The sequence below is a fragment of the Cherax quadricarinatus genome, chromosome 84 (genome assembly GCF_038502225.1).
Source record: "Cherax quadricarinatus isolate ZL_2023a chromosome 84, ASM3850222v1, whole genome shotgun sequence".
Classification (NCBI taxonomy): Eukaryota; Metazoa; Arthropoda; class Malacostraca; order Decapoda; family Parastacidae; genus Cherax; species Cherax quadricarinatus.
In genome coordinates, this window is record NC_091375.1 from 9,637,747 (window position 1) to 9,662,722 (window position 24,976).

Genomic DNA, 24,976 nt, shown 5'->3' on the forward strand with positions numbered 1-24,976 from the left:
TAAGCATCCCAGAGCGATAAAATGTATATACAGTTCACTCATTACTTACCTTAAAATATAGGGTGAGATGAGTAGTATTTATTGTAAAAAATCAAGTGTGGTATGTATGGTAGTCAGCCAGGCTACCATACCAGGCCAACCCACCTACACATAATATTCTATTACATTTAAGCATCCCAGAGCGATAAAATGTATATACGTTCACTCATTACTTACCTTAAAATATTTGTAGTCTTAATGTAGGGTCAGGAGTAAGTAAATGAGATAAAACGAATAAATGAGAGAGAGAAAGAATGAGTGCATGAGAGAGGACAGGCGCAGAGTTATGTAAACAAACCAGGCGAAGGTAAGTTTTGTAAACAAAGTGTACACGTCTGGTTTGTGTACAAGTTACATTGTGTACAGGTTGTCTCTACATTGATACGGTAGAATAAATAAAGAAGAACACTCCCATTCTCATGTAACATCATTTTGAGAAGAAACGATGCTCTGAGTGAAGGCAGTGGAAATAAGTCACTCTGACTTTTTTGGGTTATCCCAGGTTCTCTACACATATGTTGTTATGTATGATAATCTATGTAACTGTATTTGTGTATACCTGAATAAACTTACTTACATACATACGAAAGGAATAATTTTCTACAGTTACCCCCAGTAACACATTTTCTCTTATGTTAGATTAGAGAAAATGTTATTCTTGGCATCACTTGTACAAGTTATCTGGCTACCACATCTCATATTTATGTTTATTTATTCTATTGTAGGGTGTATTTATCATCTTTTTATGTTATGTATCGTGTTTATTATATAATTTTGAAAAAAATATCATGGATGGATTAATGAAAATGTGTATATTAACGTAATATACAACATTTAATGAGACTCGGTGATTATTATTATTATTATCATTTCTAATATGGCGTCACTTGTGCAAGTCGTCTGCTACCACATCTCATATTTATGTTTATTTATTCTATTGTGGGGTGTATTTATCATCTTTTTATGTTATGTATCGTGTTTATTATATAATTTTGAAAAAATATCATAGATGGATTAATGAAAATGTGTATTTAACGTAATATACGACATTTAAATGAGACTCGATGATTATTATCATCATTACTAATATGACGTCTGGAGACATAAGACACTCTTACTGATTTTAATGTGTACCTGCATGCCAGCACAGTATGTAAGTTTATTTAAGTACAGGTATACATAAGTATAATTATCAGAGTATATATAAAATATTACCTGGAGTTTACCTGGAAAGAGTTCCGGGGGTCAACGCCCCCGCGGCCCGGTCTGTGACCATTTAACCATGTGACCATTTGAAATTTTGGAGTTTCCAGACAAAATGGAGAGACTTAGTGCTTACTGAGCTCACGAAGAATGTAAACAAACAGGGTGGGGCGCAGTGACCGTATTAGAAAGTCAGGTGGGGGAGCCGTATAGCGAGTTTTGGTCATAATTTGAAATGACCGTATTAGCGGAACGCCATAAAGTGAAACGCCGTAAAGCGGGGCCCTCCTGTATATATATATACACACTGTATATTTTTTTTTTCAACAAGTCGGCCATCTCCCACCGAGGCAGGGTGACCCAAAAAGAAAGAAAATCCCCAAAAAGAAAATACTTTCATCATCATTCAACACTTTCACCTCACTTACACATAATCACTGTTTTTGCAGAGGTGCTCAGAACACAACAGTTTAGAAGCATATACGTATAAAGAGACACAACATATCCCTCCAAACTGCTAATATATATATATCCTAGGTAGTAGGTTGGTAGACAGCAACCACCCAGGAAGTTACTACCGTCCTGCCAAGTGAGTGTAAAACGAAAGCCTGTAATTATTTTACATGATGGTAGGATTGCTGGTGTCCTTTTTTCTGTCTCATAAACATGCAAGATTTCAGGTACGTCTTGCTACTTCTACTTACACTTTGGTCACACTACACATGCATGTACAAGCATATACATATATATATATACACACACCCTTCTGGGTTTTCTGCTATTTTCTTTCTAGTTCTCGTTTATTTCCTTTTATCTCGATGGGGAAGTGGAACAGAATTCTTCCTCCATAAGCCATGCGTGTTGTAAGAGGCAACTAAAATGCCAGGGGCAAGGGGCTAGTAATTACCCCCTTCTCCTGTATAAATTACTAAATTTAAAAGGAGAAACTTTTGTTTTTCTTTTTGGGTCACCCTGTCTCGGCGAGATATAGCCGGTTTGTTGAAAAAAAAAAATACAAATACACTGTACGTGTAACAGCACCTTTCAAGGCAGGTGAAATTGCTGACCTAGAAAATGTACAGAGAACCTTCACGGCGCGCATAACGGAGATAAAACACCTCAATTACTGGGAGCGCTTGAGGTTCCTAAACCTGTATCCCCTGGAATGCAGGCGAGAGAGATACATGATTATATACACCCGGAAAATCCTAGAGGGACTAGTACTGAACTTGCACATGAAAATCACTCACTACAAAAGCAAAAGACTTGGCAGACGATGCAACATCCCCCCAATGAAAAGCAGGGGTGTCACTAGCACGTTAAGAGACCATACAATAAGTGTCAGGGGCCCGAGACTGTTCAGCTGCCTCCCAGCATACATAAGGGGGATTACCAACAGACCCCTGGCAGTCTTCAAGCTGGCACTGGACAAGCACCTAAAGTCGGTTCCTGACGAGCCGGGCTGTGGCTCGTACGTTGGTTTGTGTGCAGCCAGCAGTAACAGCCTGGTTGATCAGGCTCTGATCCACCAGGAGGCCTGGTCACAGACCGGGTCGCGGGGGCGTTGACCCCCGGAACTCTCTCCAGGTAAACTCCAGGTGTATTTTTCAATATGTTGGCTCTCTCCCACTGAGGCAGGGTGACCAATAAGAGAAAAAAATACTTCCACCATCATTCACACATGATCATTGTCTTTGCAGAAGCACCTAGATACAACAGTTTGGATGTCACTCCAAACAGCCAATATTCCAAACCTCTTCTTTAAAGTGCAGGGATTGTTCTTTCCACCTCCAGGACTCAAGTCTGGCTAACCAGTTTCCCTGAATCCCTTTAAAAAATGACACACTGCTCACATTCGAGCAGCTCGTCAGGTCTCAAAAATCATTTGCCTCCACTCACTCCTATCTGGCACTCATACATGCCTGCTGGATGTCCAAGCCCCTTGGACACAAAACCTCCTTCACCCCCTCTCTTGAACCTTTCCTAGGCTGGCCTTTACCCTATTTTCCCTCCACTACAGATTTATATGCCTTCTAAGTCATCCTATTTTGTCCCAGCCTCTCTAAATGTCTGAATTACCTATTATGGGGAATGTTTGAAGTACCTAGACCTGAACTTCTTGGAGCAGAGGTGAAAGAGGTACATCATAATTTACACCTGGAAAATCCTAGTGGAAGTGGTCCTGAATCTGCAAATAGAAATCACTCCCTATTGAAGCAAAAGACTGGGCAGATGGTGCAATACACCCCCAATGAAAAGCAAGGGTGTCTTGAGTACTCTGAGATAAAACACAATAAGTGTCAGGGGCCCATGGCTGTTCATCAACCTCCTATCATACAACAGGAAGATTACCAGTAGACCCCTGGCTGTCTTCAAGAGGGAAATGGACAGATACATAGTCAGTAGCTGACCAGTCAGGCTGGGGTTCATACGTTGGACTGTGTGTGGCCAGCAGTAATAGCCTAGTTGAACAGGCCCTGATCCACTATCAAGACTGATCATGGACCAGGCCACAGGGGTGTTGACTCCTAGAACACCCTCCAGTTGTCTGTGTGTGTGTGTGTGTACTCACCTAGTTGTACTCACCTAGTTGAGGTTGCAGGGGTCGAGTCCAAGCTCCTGGCCCCGCCTCTTCACTGGTCACTACTAGGTCACTCTCCCTGAACCATGAGCTTTATCGTACCTCTGCTTAAAGCTATGTATGGATCTTGCCTCCACTACATCGCTTCCCAAATTATTCCACTTCCTGACTACTCTGTGGCTGAAGAAATACTTCCTAACATCCCTTTGATTCATCTGTGTCTTCAGCTTCCAACTGTGTCCCCGTGTTGCTGTGTCCAGTCTCTGGAACATCCTGTTTTTGTCCTCCTTGTCAATTCCTCTCAGTATTTTGTAAGTCGTTATCATGTCCCCCCTATCTCTCCTGTCCTCCAGTGTCGTCAGGTTGATTTCCCTTAACCTCTCATCATAGGACATACCTCTTAACACTGGGACTAGTCTTGTTACAAACCTTTGCACTTTCTCTAGTTTCTTTACATGCTTGGCTAGGTGTGGGTTCCAAACTGGTGCCGCATACTCCAATATGGGCCTAACGTACACAGTGTACAGGGTCCTGAACGATTCCTTATTAAGATGTCGGAATGCTGTTCTGAGGTTTGCTAGGTGCCCATATGCTGCAGCAGTTATTTGGTTGATGTGCGCTTCAGGAGATGTGCCTGGTGTTATACTCACCCCAAGATCTTTTTCCTTGAGTGATGTTTGTAGTCTCTGGCCCCCTAGACTGTACTCCGTCTGCGGTCTTCTTTGCCCTTCCCCAATCCTCATGACTTTGCACTTGGTGGGATTGAACTCCAGGAGCCAGTTGCTGGACCAGGTCTGCAGCCTATCCAGATCCCTTTGTAGTTCTGCCTGGTCTTCGATCGACTGAACTCTTCTCATCAACTTCACGTCATCTGCAAACAGGGACACTTCGGATTCTATTCCTTCTGTCATGTCGTTCACAAATACCAGAAACAGCATTGGTCCTAGGACTGACCCCTGTGAGACCCCGCTGGTCACAGGTGCCCACTCTGACACCTTGCCACGTACCATGACTCGCTGCTGTCTTCCTGACAAGTATTCCCTGATCCATTGTAGTGCCTTTCCTGTTATCCCTGCTTGATCCTCCAGTTTTTTGCACTAATCTTTTGTGTGGAACTGTGTCAAACACCTTCTTGCAGTCCAAGAAAATGCAATCCACCCACCCCTCTCTCTCTTGTCTTACTGCTGTCACCATGTCATAGAACTCCAATAGGTTTGTGACACAGGATTTCCCATCAATGAAACCATGTTGGCTGCTGTTGATGAGATCATTCCTTTCTAGGTGTTCCACCACTCTTCTCCTGATAATCTTCTCCATGACTTTGCAAACTATACATGTCAGTGACACTGGTCTGTAGTTTAGTGCTTCATGTCTGTCTCCTTTTTAAAAGATTGGGACTACATTTGCTGTCTTCCATGCCTCAGGCAATCTCCCTGTTTCGATAGATGTATTGAATATTGTTGTTAGGGGCACACATAGCGCCTCTGCTCCCTCTCTCAGGACCCATGGAGAGATGTTATCCAGCCCCATTGCCTTTGAGGTATCTAGCTCACTCAGAAGCCTCTTCACTGTCTCTCTCTCTCTCTCTCTCTGTACTCACCTAGTTGAGGTTGCGGGGGTCGAGTCTGAGCTCCTGGCCCCACCTCTTCACTGATCGCTACTAGTTCACTCTCTCTGAACCGTGAGCTTTATCATACCTCTGCTTAAAGCAATGTATGGATCCTGCCTCCACTACATCGCTTCCCAAACTATTCCACTTACTGACTACTCTGTGGCTGAAGAAATACTTCCTAACATCCCTGTGATTCATCTGTGTCTTCAACTTCCAACTGTGTCCCCTTGTTACTGTGTCCAATCTCTGGAACATCCTGTGTGTGTGTGTGTTAGTTACCATTTCGTCCTAGGCACATGTCGATTAGACACTAGGCCTGGTTTGTGTGTGTGTACTCACCTAGTTGTACTCACCTAGTTGAAGTTGCAGGGGTCGAGTCCAAGCTCCTGGCCCCGCCTCTTCACTGGTCGCTACTAGGTCACTCTCCCTGAACCATGAGCTTTATCGTACCTCTGCTTAAAGCTATGTATGGATCCTGCCTCCACTACATCGCTTCCCAAACTATTCCACTTCCTGACTACTCTGTGGCTGAAGAAATACTTCCTAACATCCCTTTGACTCATCTGGGTCTTCAACTTCCAATTGTGACCCCTTGTTGCTGTGTCCCATCTCTGGAACATCCTGTCTCTGTCCACCTTGTCAATTCCTCTCAGTATTTTATATGCTGTTATCATGTCCCTCCTATCCCTCCTGTCCTCCAGTACCATCAGGTCGAGTTCCCTTAACCTCTCCTCATAGGACATGCTCCTTAGCTCTGGGACTAGTTTTGTTGCAAACCTTTGCCCTTTCTCTTGTTTCCTGATGTGCTTGGCCAGGTGTGGGTTCCAAACTGGAGCTGCGTACTCTAATATGGGTATGAGGTACATGGTGTACAGTCTGGAATGACTCCTTACTGAGATACTGAAATGCTATTCCTAGGTTTGCCAGTTGCCCATATGCTGCAGCAGTTATTTGGTTGATATGCACCTCAGGAGATTATTATTTTTTTTTTATTATCACACTGGCCGATTCCCACCAAGGCAGGGTGGCCCGAAAAAGAAAAACTTTCACCATCATTCATGTGGTCGGTATTATATACACTCCTGAGATCCTCTTCCTTGAGTGAGGTTTGTAATCTTTGGCCCCCTAGACTGTACTCTGTAAACCCTTCCCTAAAACTACTCCTTGACAGTTACAACAGAATGCACAGCCACAATACAAGGCACTTTTCAACATCCCTCAAGTCAGTCTCTCACTATGCCAGAAAGCTATGCACATAAAGGGCCCAAAGATCTGCAACTCACTACCGTAACAGGTCAAGGATCCCCTGACAGCTTATAAATTTAGAACTTTGCTAAAAAATCATCTTATCTCAAAATATTAACCAAATCAACCAAAACATCTGCTAACTAGTTTCATTATGTGACCTCTAGGCTCTTAATTCTGCCAATCCATAAAATCATCTTCTCTCTCAATATTAACCAAATCAGCCAAAATATTTGCTAATTAATTTTATTATGTGACCTCCTGGCTTTTAATTCTGCCAATCCATAAAATATTACCACCTGCACCATTACTTGTAAGGTAGGTTTTATGTGCAATTTCAAGATTATTTTACTGAATCCTTCTCCACCTTACTACCTCTCACTTGTATTAAGTTTAAATAAGATTGTAAAACAGTTAACCATTACTTCTTGTCTAGTTTTAAGTATAGTTACTATTAAGTATAGTTACTATTAAGTATAGTTACTATTAAGTATAGTTACTATTATCTTATCTAGTTTTAATTAGTTACTATGTATTAGGATTAGTTTGCCCAATATGCCTCAGCATGATAGTGGCTATCTTTGTACTTAGCAAATCAAAATTGTAATTACACATTGTAACCTTTACAAAGAAATAAACTTTACTTTACTTTTACTTTACTTCCCCAATCTTCATGACTTTGCACTAGGTGGGGTTGAGCTCCAGGAGCAAGTTGCTGGACCAGGCCTGAAGCCTATCCAGATCCCTCTGTAGTCCTGCCTTGTCCTCCCCTGACTGAATTCTCCTCATTAACTTCACATTGTCTGCAAACAGGGACACTTCTGAGACTATTCCTTCCATCATGTCATTCACATATACCAGAAACAGCACTGGTCCTAGGAGTGACCCCTGTGGAACCCCACTCATCACAGGTGCCCACTCTGACACTTCATCATGTACCATGACTTGCTAAAGCCTTCCCGTCAGGTATTCTCTGATCCACTGCAGTGTCTTCTCTGTAATACCTGCCTGGTCTTCTAGCTTTTGCACTAATCTCTTGTGTTTAACTGTGTCAAAAACCTTCTTGCAATCCAAGAAAATGCAATCTACCCACCCCTCCCCTCTCTCTCTTGTCTTACTGCTGTCACCTTGTCACAGAACTCTAGTAGGTTTTGTGACACAGGATTTCCCATCTCTGAATCTGTGCTGGTTGTTGTTTATAAGATCATTCCTTTCTAGGTGGTCTACCACTCTTCTCCTGATAATCTTCTCCATGACTTTGCATACATGTCAGTAACACTAGTCTGTAGTTTAAAGCTGCATGTCTGTCTCCTCTTTTAAAAACTGGGACTACATTGGCTGTCTTCCATACCTCAAGTGGTTGCTCTGTTTTCATAAATGGTGAAGATTGTTGTTAGTGGTACACAGAGCACCTCTGCTCCCTCTCTCAGGAGCCATGGAGAGATGTTGTCCAGCCTCATGGCCTTTGAGATAACTAGTTCACTTAGCAGCCTCTTCACCTCCTCCTTGGTTGTACGTATTGTGTCCAGCACTCGTTGGTGTACCCCACCACTCTGTCTTTCCAGAGTCCTTTCTGTCTCCAATGTGAATACTTCTTTGAATCTCACATTAAGCTTCTCACATACTTCAAGGTTGTTTCTTGTAAACTCCCCTGGTTCTTTCCTCAGCCCGATTACCTGGTCTTTGACAGTTTTCTTCCTGATGTGACTGTACTACAGTTTTGGGTCAGACTTGGCTTTCACTGCTATGCATGTGCGAGCATGCGTGTGCATGTGTGTGTGCATGTACGTGTGTGTGTGTGTGTATATTTATTTTCAACAAAACGGCCATCTCCCACCTAGGCAGGGTGACCCAAAAAAGATCAAACTTTTACCATCAATCATTCCATCACTGTCTTGCTAGAGGGGTGCTGATACTACAGTTCAAAACTGCAAATAACCACACCCATCCTTCAGAGTGCATGCAATGTATCTCTCACCTGCAGGACTCAAGTCCTGGTATTAAACAATACCACAGTCAAAAATAAGAAAATACATTAGCCGAGTACTTTGATGCATTAACACAAGCATTTACCTACAGAGGAACTCTTGGTAGGAAACTTTAGCTCCTCAGAAGATGTGCATCAACACATGTGAGCACTCATGTATTTCCTACATTCTCTTTAGGATGTGATATGCAGAACATTCTCTAAATACTTTGGTTACCAGCCATCTTCTTTTCTATACAATAATACAACCAGATGGAAATGCACAAAATATCTGTTGAATAACTTTTCAGAGAGAATTAGCTATGACATAAGGGAAGGCTGGAGTTTACCTGGAAACCAATGCCACTTATTTTATCTTACTGTTAATTATTAGGGTAGAGAATATAATGATATGTATCTTATCTGGCCTGTATCTTATCTGGCCTGGTGGTTAACGCTCTCGCTTCACACGGCGAGGGCCTGGGTTCGATTCCCAGCCAGAGTAGAAACATTGGACGTGTTTCTTTCCACCTGTTGTCTATGTTCCCCATCAGTAAAATGGGTACCTGGGTGTTAGTCGACTGGTGTGGGTCGCATCCTGGGACACTGACCTAAGGAGGCCTGGTCACAGACCGGGCCGCGGGGGCGTTGACCCCCGGAACTCTCTCCAGGTAAACTCCAGGTAAACTCCAGGTGTGTATAGGTCTGTCCAAATTTTACAAAATCAGACTATATTACTGTAATAGGAATCAAACCTCTCTCTCTCTCTCTCTCTCTCTCTAATACAAGAAAGATGAACCAAAACAGAAATATTCAAAATTTAATTTGGAATTTTTTATTTTATAAAAAAAATCAGAATGTGGAAGAATCTGAAATCTAATTTTTTACAAACTTTCTCTCCTATTCTATTCTGAAAATTTTGAATTGAAGAGATATTATAAAATAAAATCCAGAATTTTTATTTGCATATGGATAATAATTTCTTACTCACATTTGAGAATAAAAATAAAATTGTTTGAGAATATTTTGAACTTGTAATTCTGGAACAGATTCTTCAAATAAAACAAAAAATATGAATTAGAGATAATGTAGTGCAAGTTAATACTTATACAAGTTTCTTTCAAAAGTCAAAATTTTGGAAGTTATGTTTCAAAATATGAACAAACATTGTTGATTAATGTATAGTGTATTAGAAAAATTTTGAAATTTAAAAAGTGTCTTTGACTTAAAATAAATAATGTCTGCAAAATCAACTTCATTTTTTATTAATGGAAAAGGGAAAAAAACAGATTTAAATAAGACAAATTACTATAAAAGTATAAAAGCCATTTATACAAACCTGAGAAGGTTGAAAAATGAGTATGTTCTTAAAAATTGAAAAAAAAAAAACAAAGATATAATGTATACTGGAATACAGGAGGACCCCGCATGTTTGCCACCTTTTTTTCGGTGCTGCATATTTTTGCTGGTTTTCAATTAAGCCATTATTTATTATGTTCGATGCTTTTTCCGCCTTCCATCTGTTTTCACACAACAGTTGCAAAGGGAAGGGTGACCATCAGGTATTTTAGATGTATCTGATAATGAATAAAAGGCTCTTTTTCACTCGCCGGCGATTTTCAATTATCGCCAGGAGTCGGGAACCTAACAGCTGTAAAAGTGGGGGGGCCCTCCTGTACTAAAATAAAATAATGATCACTGAAGGGCTATGTGTGGCAAATATATAAATATTGTAGTGTGTTTTGAAGTGGCAACCCATCCTGCTCAAAAAATCTCAGGAGATGAAGCTTTCACAATCTAAATTTCATTTACCTTTGAATCATTATGTTAGTATGAAATGGCAAAATTATGAAAAAAAATGAGGTTTTATCACCAAATAATAAAAATTTTAAACTAATGTACAATTTAGAAGAAATTTCAGGCAGACCAACATGGTGCTGAAAGTTTCCTCTTCGAACTGTGCGCTACATAGTTGTAAATTGTCCCGGCTATGATACAGTGATTTATATTCTTGAAACAAAATGAGTTCTACATAAAGGATATATTATGTGTAAGAATTGTCTATCATTAGTGCAAATGCATCTATCAGTTATTTCACTGAAGTATGAAGCATATAATTATGCAGTACACACCATATTTTACAGCATCAGACACTATTTTTTTTTTCTCCAAAATAAGTCTCGAAAATATACCCAGCATCTTGGAGGCTGAAGTACCATTATGTATCTGTTTTCCCAAAATTTAGCCAATCAGAATGGTGGTGGTGGTGAGGGGGGAGGGAGGGGTTGCATCCATGACACAGGAGCATCTTGTTCACCGTAAAATATGGCACATCAACATCTTTCATTTACAGTGTTATGTGTGATAGAATACAAGGGAGTAATCAAAGTTGAATTTGGTGAATGAAAAGAGCCATAAGAGAAAAAAAAAACTTGTTTCTCACAATACTTCCACTGAAAACCAAGGCCATAAGGTTTTTAACCTGAATATTATATATTGACCAATATGTATTACATGTATATTTTAGAACACCAAAAGCAGCATGTTAAAATCTGGCTCAACTGTCACTTGTCTTTTTATCTGAATTTTGTGCCCAGTTTTTCTATTAAATTATTTCAATATGGGGCAATTTTTTGGCATTGTTAAAGCATAGGGAGCGAGCTTACCTGCATCCCAATAATAGCGTAGATGAAGAACAACATGGCAATGAGAAGACAAACGTACGGCAGTGCCTGTAGAAGAAAGTAGATATTAGATAAAAGATATGGATAGAAGTTCATGATAAATCCAGTGAAAAGCAGGGGCACCATGGGCACAGTAAGAAAACAACATCAACATCCATGACCCTAAACTATTCAACCTGCTACCAGCAAATATCACAAATATTGCCAGAACAAAAGTAAAAGATTTTCAAGATTTTTAGGCGCCCTTATCAAACACACAACTATCTTACAGCGGTAAGCTTGTCCAAATATACAGGTACATATAGAAAGAGAAATACAAATAGCCAGATCTTCACTTTAAGGAGGTTATTAGTAGAATATTCAAGAGGTTATTAGTAGAATCACAGTAAATCAACCATTAAAAATCACATTATGAAATCCTGTGTAGTTTGCAACCAAACAAACAAATGAGCTTCCACATGGATTTTATGCAGCCTTTGTGGAAATTGGTGTCCCGCCCCCTGTGCAGATATCCAAGAATTATCTACAAGAGGTATTAAATCAGGGAAATGTTTTTGGGTATGCCCAAATGAGATTAATCTGTGGACTAAAATCACATTTGTATTAAAAGAGGATAACATCAAAGCAGCCTTCATAGAAAACCTGGAAGCATTCTATAACAGATGGGAAAATAAAAAGTCTGGGCTGGATGGAGCTATCACCCTTGGTGCAGATGATGTCCTGGCTGACAGTAACTGTATGACTAGAGGTGCTGGCCATGTAGTCAGGAACTGTAAGGCTGGAGATGCTGTCCTGGTAGACAGTAACTGTATGCATGGTGAAATGCATATAGTGGCCTCGAGGGAGACAGGAGCTGTAGTGGGGAAACAAGTGTAGTCAAGGACAAGATAAAACCAAAATTACAAACTAGTAATACCACAGGAGATAGCAAACAAGGAGACTCCACGAGTAATAGTGAGGATATATTACCAGAAACAACTGGTGAGAGCTCCATTGTTAATACTAGTGAGGATAGGAATGAGACAGGAAAACATGTACCAACAGGGAATACAGCCACAAAAATCCAAGGCAAATGGAAACCAAGCCTGTGCACATATTATGCACTTGGTATCTGCAGACATGGGATATCTGGAAAAACAGATGGGATGTGCAACTATGACCACCCTAGAAAATTATTTTTTTTTTATTATCACACCGGCCGATTCCCACCAAGGCAGGGTGGCCCGAAAAAGAAAAACTTTCACCATCATTCACTCCATCACTGTCTTGCCAGAAGGGTGCTTTACACTACAGTTTTTAAACTGCAACATTAACACCCCTCCTTCAGAGTGCAGGCACTGTACTTCCCATCTCCAGGACTCAAGTCCGGCCTGCCGGTTTCCCTGAAAATGCCGTGCCCATATGACAACAGGAAAATGCAAAATCCCTTCCTGTAAGCTTTTTCACCCTGAAATGTGTCCCTCTTCAGTACAGGAAAGACTGTGCTATAACTTAAATTGTCAGGCACACCATCTAAAGGGGACAAAAAGGTACAAAACATCCAGACCGTGGGAAAACCTGGGTAGACACAGCCACTCAAGAGGGAGAAGTTTTTAAGTGCCAGGAAGGAAAAAAACTGGCAGGAAATGGCAGAAATCATACACCAAATCTAGTCATTTTGGAGTGGAATCACAGTCGATGGCCTCCACTCCAAACCAACAGATACAGATATTAGTGCTGGAAAAAAAAAATCCCCCCCCCCCGTACCACCAATACCACCAATCCGATGACAGTCTAAAGCCAGCAACGAACAACAAAATACCTTTCATCCGTGGACTGCTTGCAGAGGCAAATGCAATGTTCGCAGCTTTTACAGAGACCCACATAAAGGATCACTTGGACAACGAAATATGGATCCCAGGTTACAACCTATACAGATGCAACAGAGTGAACAAGCAAAAGGGGGGGATTGGCCTGTATATCGCAGAGTCACTTATTTGCACAGAACTGCTAAATGCTTCAAATGATGTAGCTGAAATTTTAGCAGTAAAGATCGAGAACCAAAATTTAGTCATTGTGATAGTCTACAAGCCTCCGGATACAATGTCCCAACAATTCCAGGGACAGCTGTTGAAAATTGACCACTGTCTGGAAAACCTTCCAGCTCCTGCCCCCAACATCTTGCTCCTGGGGGATTTCAACTTAAGGCACCTAAAATGGAGGAATATAGCAAATAATGTTGTTGCAGTGATAACACCAGGAGGCAGCTCAGACGAGAACTCACTCACTCTCACTCTCACTCTCACTCTCTCTCTCTCTCTCTCTCTCTCTCTCTCTCTCTCTCTCTCTCTCTCTCTCTCTCTCTCACTCACTCACTCACTCACTCACACACACACACACACACACACACACACACACACACACACACACAACACACACAACACACACACAACACACACACAACACACACACAACACACACACAACACACACACAACACACACACAACACACACACAACACACACACAACACACACACAACACACACACAACACACACACACACACACACACACACACACACACACACACACACACACACACACACACACACACACACACACACACACACACACACACACACACACACACACACACGAGTTTTTAAATCTCTGCACAAAATTCAACTTAAACCAGCAAATAATAGAGCCTACTAGACTGGAGAATACACTAGACCTCATCTTCACTAACAATGATGATCTGATACGAAATGTCACCATATCAAAAACAATATACTCGGATCACAACATAATCGAGGTTCAGACATGTATGCGCGGAGCTCCAGACCAACAAAATGGGATCAGTCACAAGGGAGCCTTCACTAAATTCAACTTCAGTAACAAGAACATAAAGTGGGACCAAGTAAACCAAGTCCTAAATGATATAAGTTACTACTCCTATCACTATTGAAAAACATCTTTCTCTCAATTCTTGTAGTGGTACTGTCATTCTGCCCCATACCATAGTCCAACAGAATTTCCAGTCATGTGGCAATGACATTTTTGAACAGCTGTAACTTCAGGATCTCCCAATCCTCAAAGTAGACACTTATGTCCTTCCTGCCCGGGGGCGGAGACGTTACCCTTGCAATGTGGCTCGTTTAACTTTTGACAGCCGAGAACTCCCGTCCTCTGTATATGTCGCGGGACATCGGTTATAAGTTCGAAAGGTGATACCTACACCACAGCAATGTAGAAATTGCTGGCGTTTTGGTCACCCAGCGAAATATTGCAGATCTATGGCCGAATGCCCAGTCTGTGGTGCCGACGACCATTCTAATACATCTTGCAGTCAACCTCCATCTTGCCTTAATTGTAATGAAGCTCACCCTTCGTACTCCCGCCGTTGCCAGGTCTACTTAAATGAACGTGAAATCCGTTGCCTCAAAGAGGCAGAAGGCCTCCCTTATGCTATGGCAGTTACTCATCTCCGCCTCCAAGGGAGACTACCCCGTGTTTCTTATTCTCGTGTTTCCAAACATCCCCCCACTTCTGGGGTCCCATCTTCTGCAGCCTCCTCTGTTGTTACCCCTCCCATAGCCACTACGGCATCTAATCCTTTTGCTGTCCTTGGCTCTGACGTCCCGACTACAACTCAGTCTGTTCTCACATCTTCGTGTCCTTCCTCACAAGCCCCAGTATCGACAAGACCTTGTACGACACCTAATACCAATCGCCCCTCTACTCAGAAGTCCAAAAAATCCACATTGCTCAAATCTTCCTTGCCCCTTCCTTCCCTTCTTCCACCTCCACACTTTACCTTTCCAGTCTCTGTACCTAGTTCTTCCCCTCTCTCTGGCTCTATTACAAGTGTGGAGATTCACCCTCCTCCTCGTACTATGCCTTCCACCCCCGTCCCCTCCCAAGTTTCTCCCTCTTCTGCCACCTCCCAGGTTTCTGCCTCTTCTGTCCCCCCCCACACTTCATCTCCAGTCCCTTACACTCTTCCCTCCCCCTCTACTTTGGTACAGTCCATTACTGTCCCAATTTTTACTCACCCTCCTCCTTCTATCTCTAATATGGTCTCCCATACATCTTTGAATTCAGAAACACTTGAAGCCATTTCAGAATATATTGCAGAGACTAAACCTTCAATGGACACTGATTCACTTCCTGTTCCTTCTCTTCCCTCTCCTCCATCTTCACAACCCCATTCTTCGCAACGCTCCGTTCCTTCGCTACTTGAACGTCTTCCAATGCCACCACATGTTGACTTTTCTAACCCCTTTAGTCCGTAGGTGCCTTTACCTACAGATTCCTGATATTTTCTTCATCGCCAATCATGGCCTATTTACAGTGGAATATCCGCGGCCTCAGGGGTAATCGGGGTGAGCTTCAGATGTTGCTTTCCAGGTTTTCCCCTGTTGGTGCTTGCTTACAAGAACCAAAATTACACTTGGCTGTTTTCCAACCTATCTCAGGCTATAATTTATTGTATTCTTCGGATCCTTTCTCAGATGGGACCTTTAATGAAAGTGCCCTTCTACGCAATGATATTCCGTACTGTCAACTATTTGTCCATACCTCGCTGTATTACACTGCAGCCCGTATCCACTTGAATAAGTGGTTTACAATATGTTCTTTATATCTCTCTCCTTCTCGAGCATTTTCTATCCCAGACTTTGCCTTTCTTGTTTCATCCTTACCACCACCACTTCTGTTACTTGGTGAATTTAATGCCCACCATTTCCTCTGGGGGGGGTCTCATTGTGACTCAAGTGGCATTCAGTTGGAGGCTTTTCTCGCCTCTCACCCCCTCCATGTTTTAAATACGGGTACTCCCACCCATTTTGATCCTCGTACTCATACTCTCTCTTGCATCGATCTATCAGTCTGCTCTTCCTCCACTGCACTAGACTTCACCTGGTCAGTTCTACCAGACTTACATGACAGCGATCATTTTCCGATCATTCTTACTTCTCCTTCCTATTCACCACCTTTCCGTAGCCCTCGCTGGCAATTTGATCGGGCAAATTGGGATCTTTACTCACACCTCACTGCTTTTAGTGAGGTTCCTTCTTCATCCTCCATTGATGAGCTCCTAGACATCTTCTCGACGTCAGTTTATACCGCAGCTTTTCATTCTATACCCCAAACCTCAGGAAGGCATTCTCAGAAGTGCGTGCCTTGGTGGTCTCCTGCTTGTGCTCGTGCAGTACGTTTGAAACGTGCTGCATGGGGCAGGTACCGGTACAATAGAACCGCTGAGAGACTTCTTGATTTTAAGCAGAAGCGTGCGATCGCTCGCCGTGTCATCCGTGAAGCTAAACGCACTTGTTGGCGAGACTATGTTTCCACCATCACCTCTGCTTCTTCTATGAGTGCAGTCTGGAAAAAAGTGAGGAAATTGAGTGGTAAATACTCTCCTGACCCAGCTCCTGTTCTACGGGTCGCTGGTGTTGATGTAGCAAACCCTCTCGACGTTGCCATTGAACTTGGCACACATCTGGTCCGTATTTCCCGAGGGCTCCATCTATGCCCCTCGTTTCTTTCCTCAAAGTCTAGAGTTAGTACCCTTGGACTTTTCTTCTCTCAGAGAAGAACAGTATAATGTGCCTTTTACACTTCAAGAACTGGAGGCAACGCTCTCAGCTTGCCGATCATCGGCAGCTGGACCTGACGACATTCATATTCGTATGTTACAACATTTACATCGGTCAGCCCTTGTAGTCCTCTTACACCTCTTCAATCTTATTTGGGCACAAGGAGTTCTTCCCCAGCTGTGGAAATCTGCCATTGTTCTCCCTTTCCGCAAACCGGGTACTACAGGACATGATGCCTCCCACTATCGCCCCATCGCTCTTACTAGTGCAGTTTGCAAAGTGATGGAACGTCTCATAAATCGACGTTTAATGTGGTATTTAGAGACACACAACAGTCTCTCCGCTAGTCAATATGGCTTTCGTAAGGGTCGTTCTACCATAGACCCCTTACTACGCTTGGATACGTATGTTTGTAATGCCTTTGCGAATAATCACTCAGTTATTGCCATATTTTTTGACCTTGAGAAGGCATATGACACAACTTGGAGGTATAATATTTTGGCCCAGGCCCATTCCTTAGGCCTCCGAGTCAATCTACCATCCTTCCTTACGAACTTTTTAACTGACAGACATTTCCGTGTTCGAGTCAATAATGTTCTTTCCCCGGACTTCGTCCAAGCTGAAGGTGTCCCTCAGGGATGTGTTCTAAGCACAACACTTTTTCTCCTTGCTATAAATGATTTAGCCTCTGTTCTTCCACCCAATATTTGGTCATCACTCTATGTTGATGACTTCGCTATTGCTTGTGCAGGCGCTGACTGTCATCTTATTGCAGTTTCTCTCCAGCATGCGGTCGACCGTGTTTCCACTTGGGCCACCACGCATGGGTTTAAATTTTCAAGTACCAAAACTCACCAAATTACTTTCACTAGACGCTCTGTTATCTCCGATCATCCTTTGTATCTCTATGGCTCCCGTATCCCCGAACGTGATACAGTCAGGTTTCTAGGCCTTCTCTTTGACCGTCGGTTATCCTGGAAACCTCACATAACCTCTCTGAAGGCAACTTGTCACAGCCGGCTAAACCTTCTTAAAACCCTTGCTCATCTTTCCTGGGGAGCTGATCGTCAAACTCTGCTTCGCCTACATTCAGCCCTCGTTTTATCGGAACTCGATTATGGTGACCAGATTTATTCCGCGGCCTCTCCTGCTACTCTCTCTAGCCTTAACTCTATCCATCACCAAGGATTACGTTTGTGCCTTGGTGCTTTTCGCTCTTCCCCTGTTGAGAGCCTCTATACAGAAGCGAATGTTCCATCCTTGTCTGATCGCCGTGATGCCCATTGCCTTCGCTACTATGTACGCTCTCATGATCTACACAATCCTTCCATTTATAGAATGGTCACCGATATTAGTAGACATTCTTTATTCGTTCGCCGCCCCTGTTTGCTCCGTCCCTTTTCTCTTCGCCTACATTCACTCTTGTCTTCCCTTCAGTTACCACCTTTATATGTTCATGTAGCATCTCACTTTTCCCTACCCCCCTGGGAAGTTCCAGCTGTTCGGGTCTGTTCTTTCTCACTCCCTTGCTCGAAAGCTCAACTGCCTACGGTGGCTTCCTGCTCTCTTTTTCTTGATCACTTCCACTCCCATTCTCATGCCACCGCTGTGTACACAGATGGCTCTAAGTCTTCAGACGGCGTCGGATTCGCAGCAGTGTTTCCAGACAGCGTCGTGCGGGGACATTTACTATCTTCAGCTAGCATTTTTACTGCTGAACTGTATGCCATTCTTGCAGCACTTATTCGTATCGCATCTATGCCTGTGTCATCATTTGTAGTAGTCTCGGACTCCCTTAGTGCTCTACAGGCTATACGAAAATTTGATACATCTCATCCCCTAGTTCTCCGTATCCAACTTTGGCTACGCCGTATCTCTACCAAACATAAAGATATTGTTTTTTGTTGGGTCCCTGGTCATGTCGACGTACAGGGCAATGAACAGGCAGACACTGCTGCGCGGTCAGCAGTACACGACCTACCAATTTCCTATCGAGGTGTTCCATTTCTGGACTATTTTGCTGCAATAGCTACCCACCTTCGCACCCATTGGCAACAACGTTGGTCAACTCTGCTCAGTAACAAACTTCATTCTATTAAACTGAGCATAGGTTACTGGCCGTCTTCTTGTCATCAGTGCCGAGGTTGGGAGACCACTCTCTCCCGCCTTAGCATTGGTCACACTCGTCTTACTCATGGGTATCTCATGGAGAGGCACCCTGTTCATCTCTGTGAGCAGTGTCAAGTTCCAGTATCGATTAGCCACATTCTGTTAGACTGCCCTCTCTATCAACGAGCACGCAGAATTTACCTCCAACGTCGTCTTCGTTCTACTACTCTCTTTACCTTCCCTTCTTGCTGATGGACCCTCCTTTAATCCTGACTCTCTCATTGACTTCTTGACAACGACTGATTTACTCCACAAACTCTGATGATACTTTTCGCACTCCCCTCAGCCCTTTCTAGTTCAGTCTCTTGCTGCCCTTTACCCTTTCACCATCCACTGCCCCGCTGTTATCCGTAACCTATTACTCATCCATCTCCCTTTTGCCACCTGATGCCCTCGCTTCCTTCCTGCCCTGCAGCGCTGTATAGGCCTTGTGGCTTAGCGCTTCTTTTTGATTATAATAATAATAATAATTTGAAAGGATCCTAGATACCCATCAATTACACAACCCAGGGCAACATGGGTTTAGAACAGGTCGCTCCTGTCTGTCTCAACTATTGGATCACTACGACAAGGTCCTAGATGCACTAGGAGACAAAAAGAATGCAGATGTAATATACACAGACTTTGCAAAAGCCTTCGACAAGTGTGGCCATGGCGTAATAGTGCACAAAATGCGTGCTAAAGGAATAACAGGAAAAGTTGGTCGATGGATCTATAATTTCCTCACTAACAGAACACAGAGTAGTAGTAGTCAACAGAGTAAAGTCTGAGGCGGGTACGGTGATAAGCTCTGTTCTGCAAGGCACAGTACTCACTCCCATCTTGTTCCTCATCCTCATATCTGACATAGACAAGGATGTCAGCCATAGCACCATGTCTTCCTTTGCAGATGACACCCAAATCTGCATGACAGTGTCTTCCATTGCAGACAATGCAAGGATCCAGGTAGACATCAACCAAATCTTTCAATGGGCTGCAAAAAACAATATGAAGTTCAACGATGAGAAATTTCAATTACTCAGATATGGTAAACATGAAGAAATTAAAACTTCATCAGAGTATAAAACAAATTCCGGCCACACAATAGAGCAAAAAACTAATGTCAAAGGCCTGGGAGTGATCATGTCGGAGGATCTCACCTTCAAGGACCATAACATTGTATCAATCGCATCTGCTAGAAAAATGACAAGATGGATAATGAGAACCTTCAAAACTAGGGATGCCAAGCCCATGATGACACTCTTCAGGTCGCTTGTTCTATCTAGGCTGGAATATTGCTGCACACTAACAGCACCTTTCAAGGCAGGTGAAATTGCTGACCTAGAAAATGTACAGAGAACCTTCACGGCACGCATAACTGAGATAAAACACCTCAATTACTGGGAGCACTTGAAGTTCCTGAACTTGTACTCCCTGGAATGCAGGCAGGAGAGATACATGATTACAGTGGACCCCCGCATAACGATTACCTCCGAATGCGACCAATTATGTAAGTGTATTTATGTAAGTGCGTTTGTATGTGTATGTTTGGGGGTCTGAAATGGACTAATCTACTTCACAATATTTCTTATGGGAACAAATTCGGTCAGTACTGGCACCTGAACATACTTCTGGAGTGAAAAAATATCGTTAACCGGGGGTCCACTGTATATACACCTGGAAAATCCTAGAGGGACTAGTACCAAACTTGCACACGAAAATCATTCTCTCCGAAAGCAAAAGACTCGGCAGACAATGCAACATCCCGCCAATGAAAAGCAGGGGTGTCACTACCATGCTAAGAGACAACACAATAAGTGTCAGGGGCCCAAGACTGTTCAACTGCCTCCCAGCATACATAAGGGGGATTACCAATAGACCCCTGGCTGTCTTCAAGCAGGCACTGGACAGACACCTAAAGTTGGTACCTGACCAGCAGGGCTGTGGCTCGTACGTTGAATTGCGTGCAGCCAGCAGCAACATCCTGGTTGATCAGGCCCTGATCCACCATGAGGCCTGGTCACAGACCGGGCCGTGGGGGCATTGACCCCTGGAACTCTCTCCAGGTAAACTCCAAAGGAAACTAGCTCACTACTGCTACTGATTATCTGGCTAGCAAGAGCATCAGATTGCTGACCCTATAAAGTTATTGATCTGCACCAAAGTAAACTTCTTTTTAATAATACTAGAAACAAATACCTCTCTGATATCCCAGTGTTTGACTCAACCTGCACAAAAGCTAAATGCACATCAAAGGCTCCAAAATCTGGAACTTTCTGCCTGAAGATTCCAAAGGTTTCCTGTCTGCCAACCTCTTCAAGACTATTGTTACAAAGCACCTCCTTACCTTAATGAAGTTCATGACAACAATATATATATATATATACAGTGGACCCCCGCATAACGATTACCTCCGAATGCGACCAATTATGTAAGTGTATTTATGTAAGTGCGTTTGTATGTGTATGTTTGGGGGTCTGAAATGGACTAATCTACTTCACAATATTTCTTATGGGAACAAATTCGGTCAGTACTGGCACCTGAACATACTTCTGGAGTGAAAAAATATCGTTAACCGGGGGTCCACTGTTTATATATATATATATATATATATATATATATATATATATATATATATATATATATATATATATATATATATATATATATATATATATATATATATATACATATGTATATATCAAACACATCTTGAAACCTTCTTATTGACTTTTTATTCATTATTCATCTTTCTGTACTTCTTGTTTCTAGCATTTTTCTGCTCCCATATATTGCACCAAATGTTACAATCTTTTCACTCTAATACAGATACTATTACCATGGAAATATTTACACACTGACAACTGCTATTGTTTTGCATTCTTTGAGGAAGAATCTTTTAACTAGTATCTAAACTATTTTTAATTCCTTGTACTAGACCATGTACTTGTAGCCATAGTCTAAGTTTGCCTGAAATACTGTACATAATAAGGGTTTTCAAATTATTGTGTATGTTTGTACCTTAATTTGAAATAAAGTCATTATCATTATTGATATTAACTTATTAATAGTTTCAAATGAAAAATTGTTCCTAATGGACAAGAGGAAGGGAAGGTGTCTAAGAAAGCCTAGTGTAAATGAAATACACTTACCTTAAATGACTGCACGAACGTCCATAATAATATTCGAATAGTGTAACCCTGGCGAAGCAATTTTATAAGTCGAGCTGCTCGAAATAACCGTAAGAATCCCACATTGATGAAGTTTTCCTGGAAAGATGCAAATATAATAAATACATTAACATCAACAAAATCATCAAAAGGGATACTTATAGCATATATGTGTGTGTGTAAAAGTGTGTGTGTATATATACATATATATATATATATATATATACATATATATATATATATATATATATATATATATATATATATATATATATATATATATATATATATATATATATATATATATATAAGCACCAGAGTAAAAAAATAAGAGAACACAAATATTAGAGCACTTTAATGTGGTCAGAAACATGTCTCTGTCTCTCCCATTAAGGCAGGATGGTCGAGAAAAGGAAAAACCTAGCCAGCAATACTCATTCCCTTGTCTTTCCGAAAGTGCAAAAACATGAAAAACATGACAACTTATATGAGTGACTGAACCTCAAATAAAAACAGGTAGATGGATCAATCCACATCCTTCACAATACAAAAGCAGGTCAAAGCCCATGAATTAATTGTCTCTACTCCATTCAGGCATGCTCACATACCTGCTAGATGCTCAAGCACCTTATGCTTAAAACCTTCTTAACATCTTCCTTCCAATCTTTCCTGTGACATCCCCTACATGTCCTACCATCCACTCCAGACTTATGTATGCTCTTTGTTCAGCTTATTTTGTTTCCTCCTTTTTCAATGACTAAACCATTTCAACTCATCTTTTGGTCCCTGAATTAATACCTTTCAAACCACTCCATCCACTGATTATTTCACTCCTTGTACTCTTGAAACACCTTCTTCACCAGCCTTTTCCTCATTGCCACCAGCTTTCTCCTCACTGACACCAGCTTCCTCCTCACTATCACCAACCTCTTCCTCAAATTTCACCAGCCTCCTCTTCACTGCAACATTCAAAGATCATGCCTCACACCCATGCAAAAGCATTGTCACCACTATGCTCCCAGACATTTATTTTTTGCATCAACTAATAAACTTTGTTAATATGTATGTATGTATATATATATATCCATATGAATAACTAAAGTGTAATGAACACTCGTCAGTGCCTAATAATAATCCATATGGAGACAGACACACAGAAGGCTGACTGATCTGTATATTTTGACTCCCTTATGGGATCTTCTTCAGTTGAAGAGGATCCCAGAAGGGAGTCGAAATATACAGATCAATCAACCGCCTGTGTTTCTATCTCCATGTTGGTTATTATTTAGCATATATGTGTATGTGTGTGTGCGTACTCACCTACATGTGTCTGCATGGGTCGAGTCTTAGCTCCTCGCCTTGCCTCACCAGACTCATACTTTCCTAACCTTTTGGGACATATTGTACCTATTCTTAAAACTATCTGGAATCTGCTTTCACCACTTCAATGAGATCATTCCAATTCCCGACCACCCTGAGACTGAAGAAATACTTCCTGACATTCCTGTGACTTGTCTGTGTCTTTAACCCTGAGTACCTCTTAAACAGCTTGTCTCTGTCTGTTCTACCAATGCCTCTGAGTAATTTGTATGTTATGTCTCCACTGGTCCTGCTCTCCTAAAGGCTTGTTATATTCAATTATATTAGCCTTTCCTCATAGCTCATATCCTCAGTTCTGGAATTAGTCTTGCTGCATACTTCAACACTTTCTCCAGTTTTTTAACATACTTCCACAGGTGTGGGTTCCATACTGGTGCTGTGCACTCCAAGATGGGCCTGACATATGTTATATAAAGCACCCTGAATGACATTTTTTGTTAAGATTCCCGAAGGCCACTCGTAGACTTGCCAGGTAATTCTGTTGATGTGAGCCTTTTGTAATATGGTAGGCACTATGCTTACCCCCAGGTCCTCTTTGAATGAGGTCTGTAGCCTCCATCCTGAGTCTATACTGTGTCTGGTCTTCTGGCCCCTTTCCCCAATCTTCATAATCTTGCATTTGCTGGGATTGGGTTCAAACAACCACTTATCTGTGTGTGTGTGTGTGTGTGTGTGTGTGTGTGTGTGTACTCACCTATTTGTGGTTGCAAGGGTCGAGTCTTAGCTCCTGGCCCCGCCTCTTCACCGGTTGCTACTGGGCCCTCTCTCTCCCCGCTCCATGAGCTTTATCAAACCTCGTCTTAAAACTGTGTATGGTTCCTGCCTCCACTACGTCATTTTCTAGGCTATTCCACTGCCTTACAACTCTATGACTGAAGAAATGCTTCCTAATATCTCTCTGACTCATTTGTGTCTTCAACTTCCAATTGTGGCCTCTTGTTTCTGTGTCCCCTCCCTGGAACATCCTGTCTTTGTCCACCTTGTCTATTCCACGCAGTATTTTATATGTCGTTATCATGTCTCCCCTGACCCTCCTGTCCTCCAGTGTCGTCAGGCCGATTTCCCTTAATCTTTCTTCATAGGACATTCCCCTTAGCTCTGGAACTAACCTTGTGGCAAACCTTTGTACTTTCTCTAGTTTCTTGACGTGCTTTATCAAGTGCGGGTTCCAAACAGGTGCTGCATACTCCAGTATGGGCCTGACATACACGGTGTACAGTGTCTTGAACGATTCCTTACTAAGGTATCGGAATGCTGTTCTCAGGTTTGCCAGGCGCCCATATGCTGCAGCAGTTATCTGATTGATGTGTGCTTCCGGAGACATGCTCGGTGTTATACTCACCCCAAGATCTTTCTCCTTGAGTGAGGT

The 24,976-nt window shown here is 42.1% G+C and overlaps 1 protein-coding gene across 1 annotated transcript in view; it reads right to left on the bottom strand.

The window, feature by feature from the left end:
* cac (calcium voltage-gated channel subunit cacophony) overlaps positions 1 to 24,976 on the bottom strand; it is a gene marked incomplete in the record, with an annotated part of 730,773 nt that overhangs the window by 130,536 nt on the left and 575,261 nt on the right. The window contains 2 exon segments of the mRNA XM_070103036.1: positions 11,313 to 11,378; positions 22,210 to 22,326. Of these exon segments, the coding sequence (XP_069959137.1) occupies positions 11,313 to 11,378; positions 22,210 to 22,326 (183 nt within the window).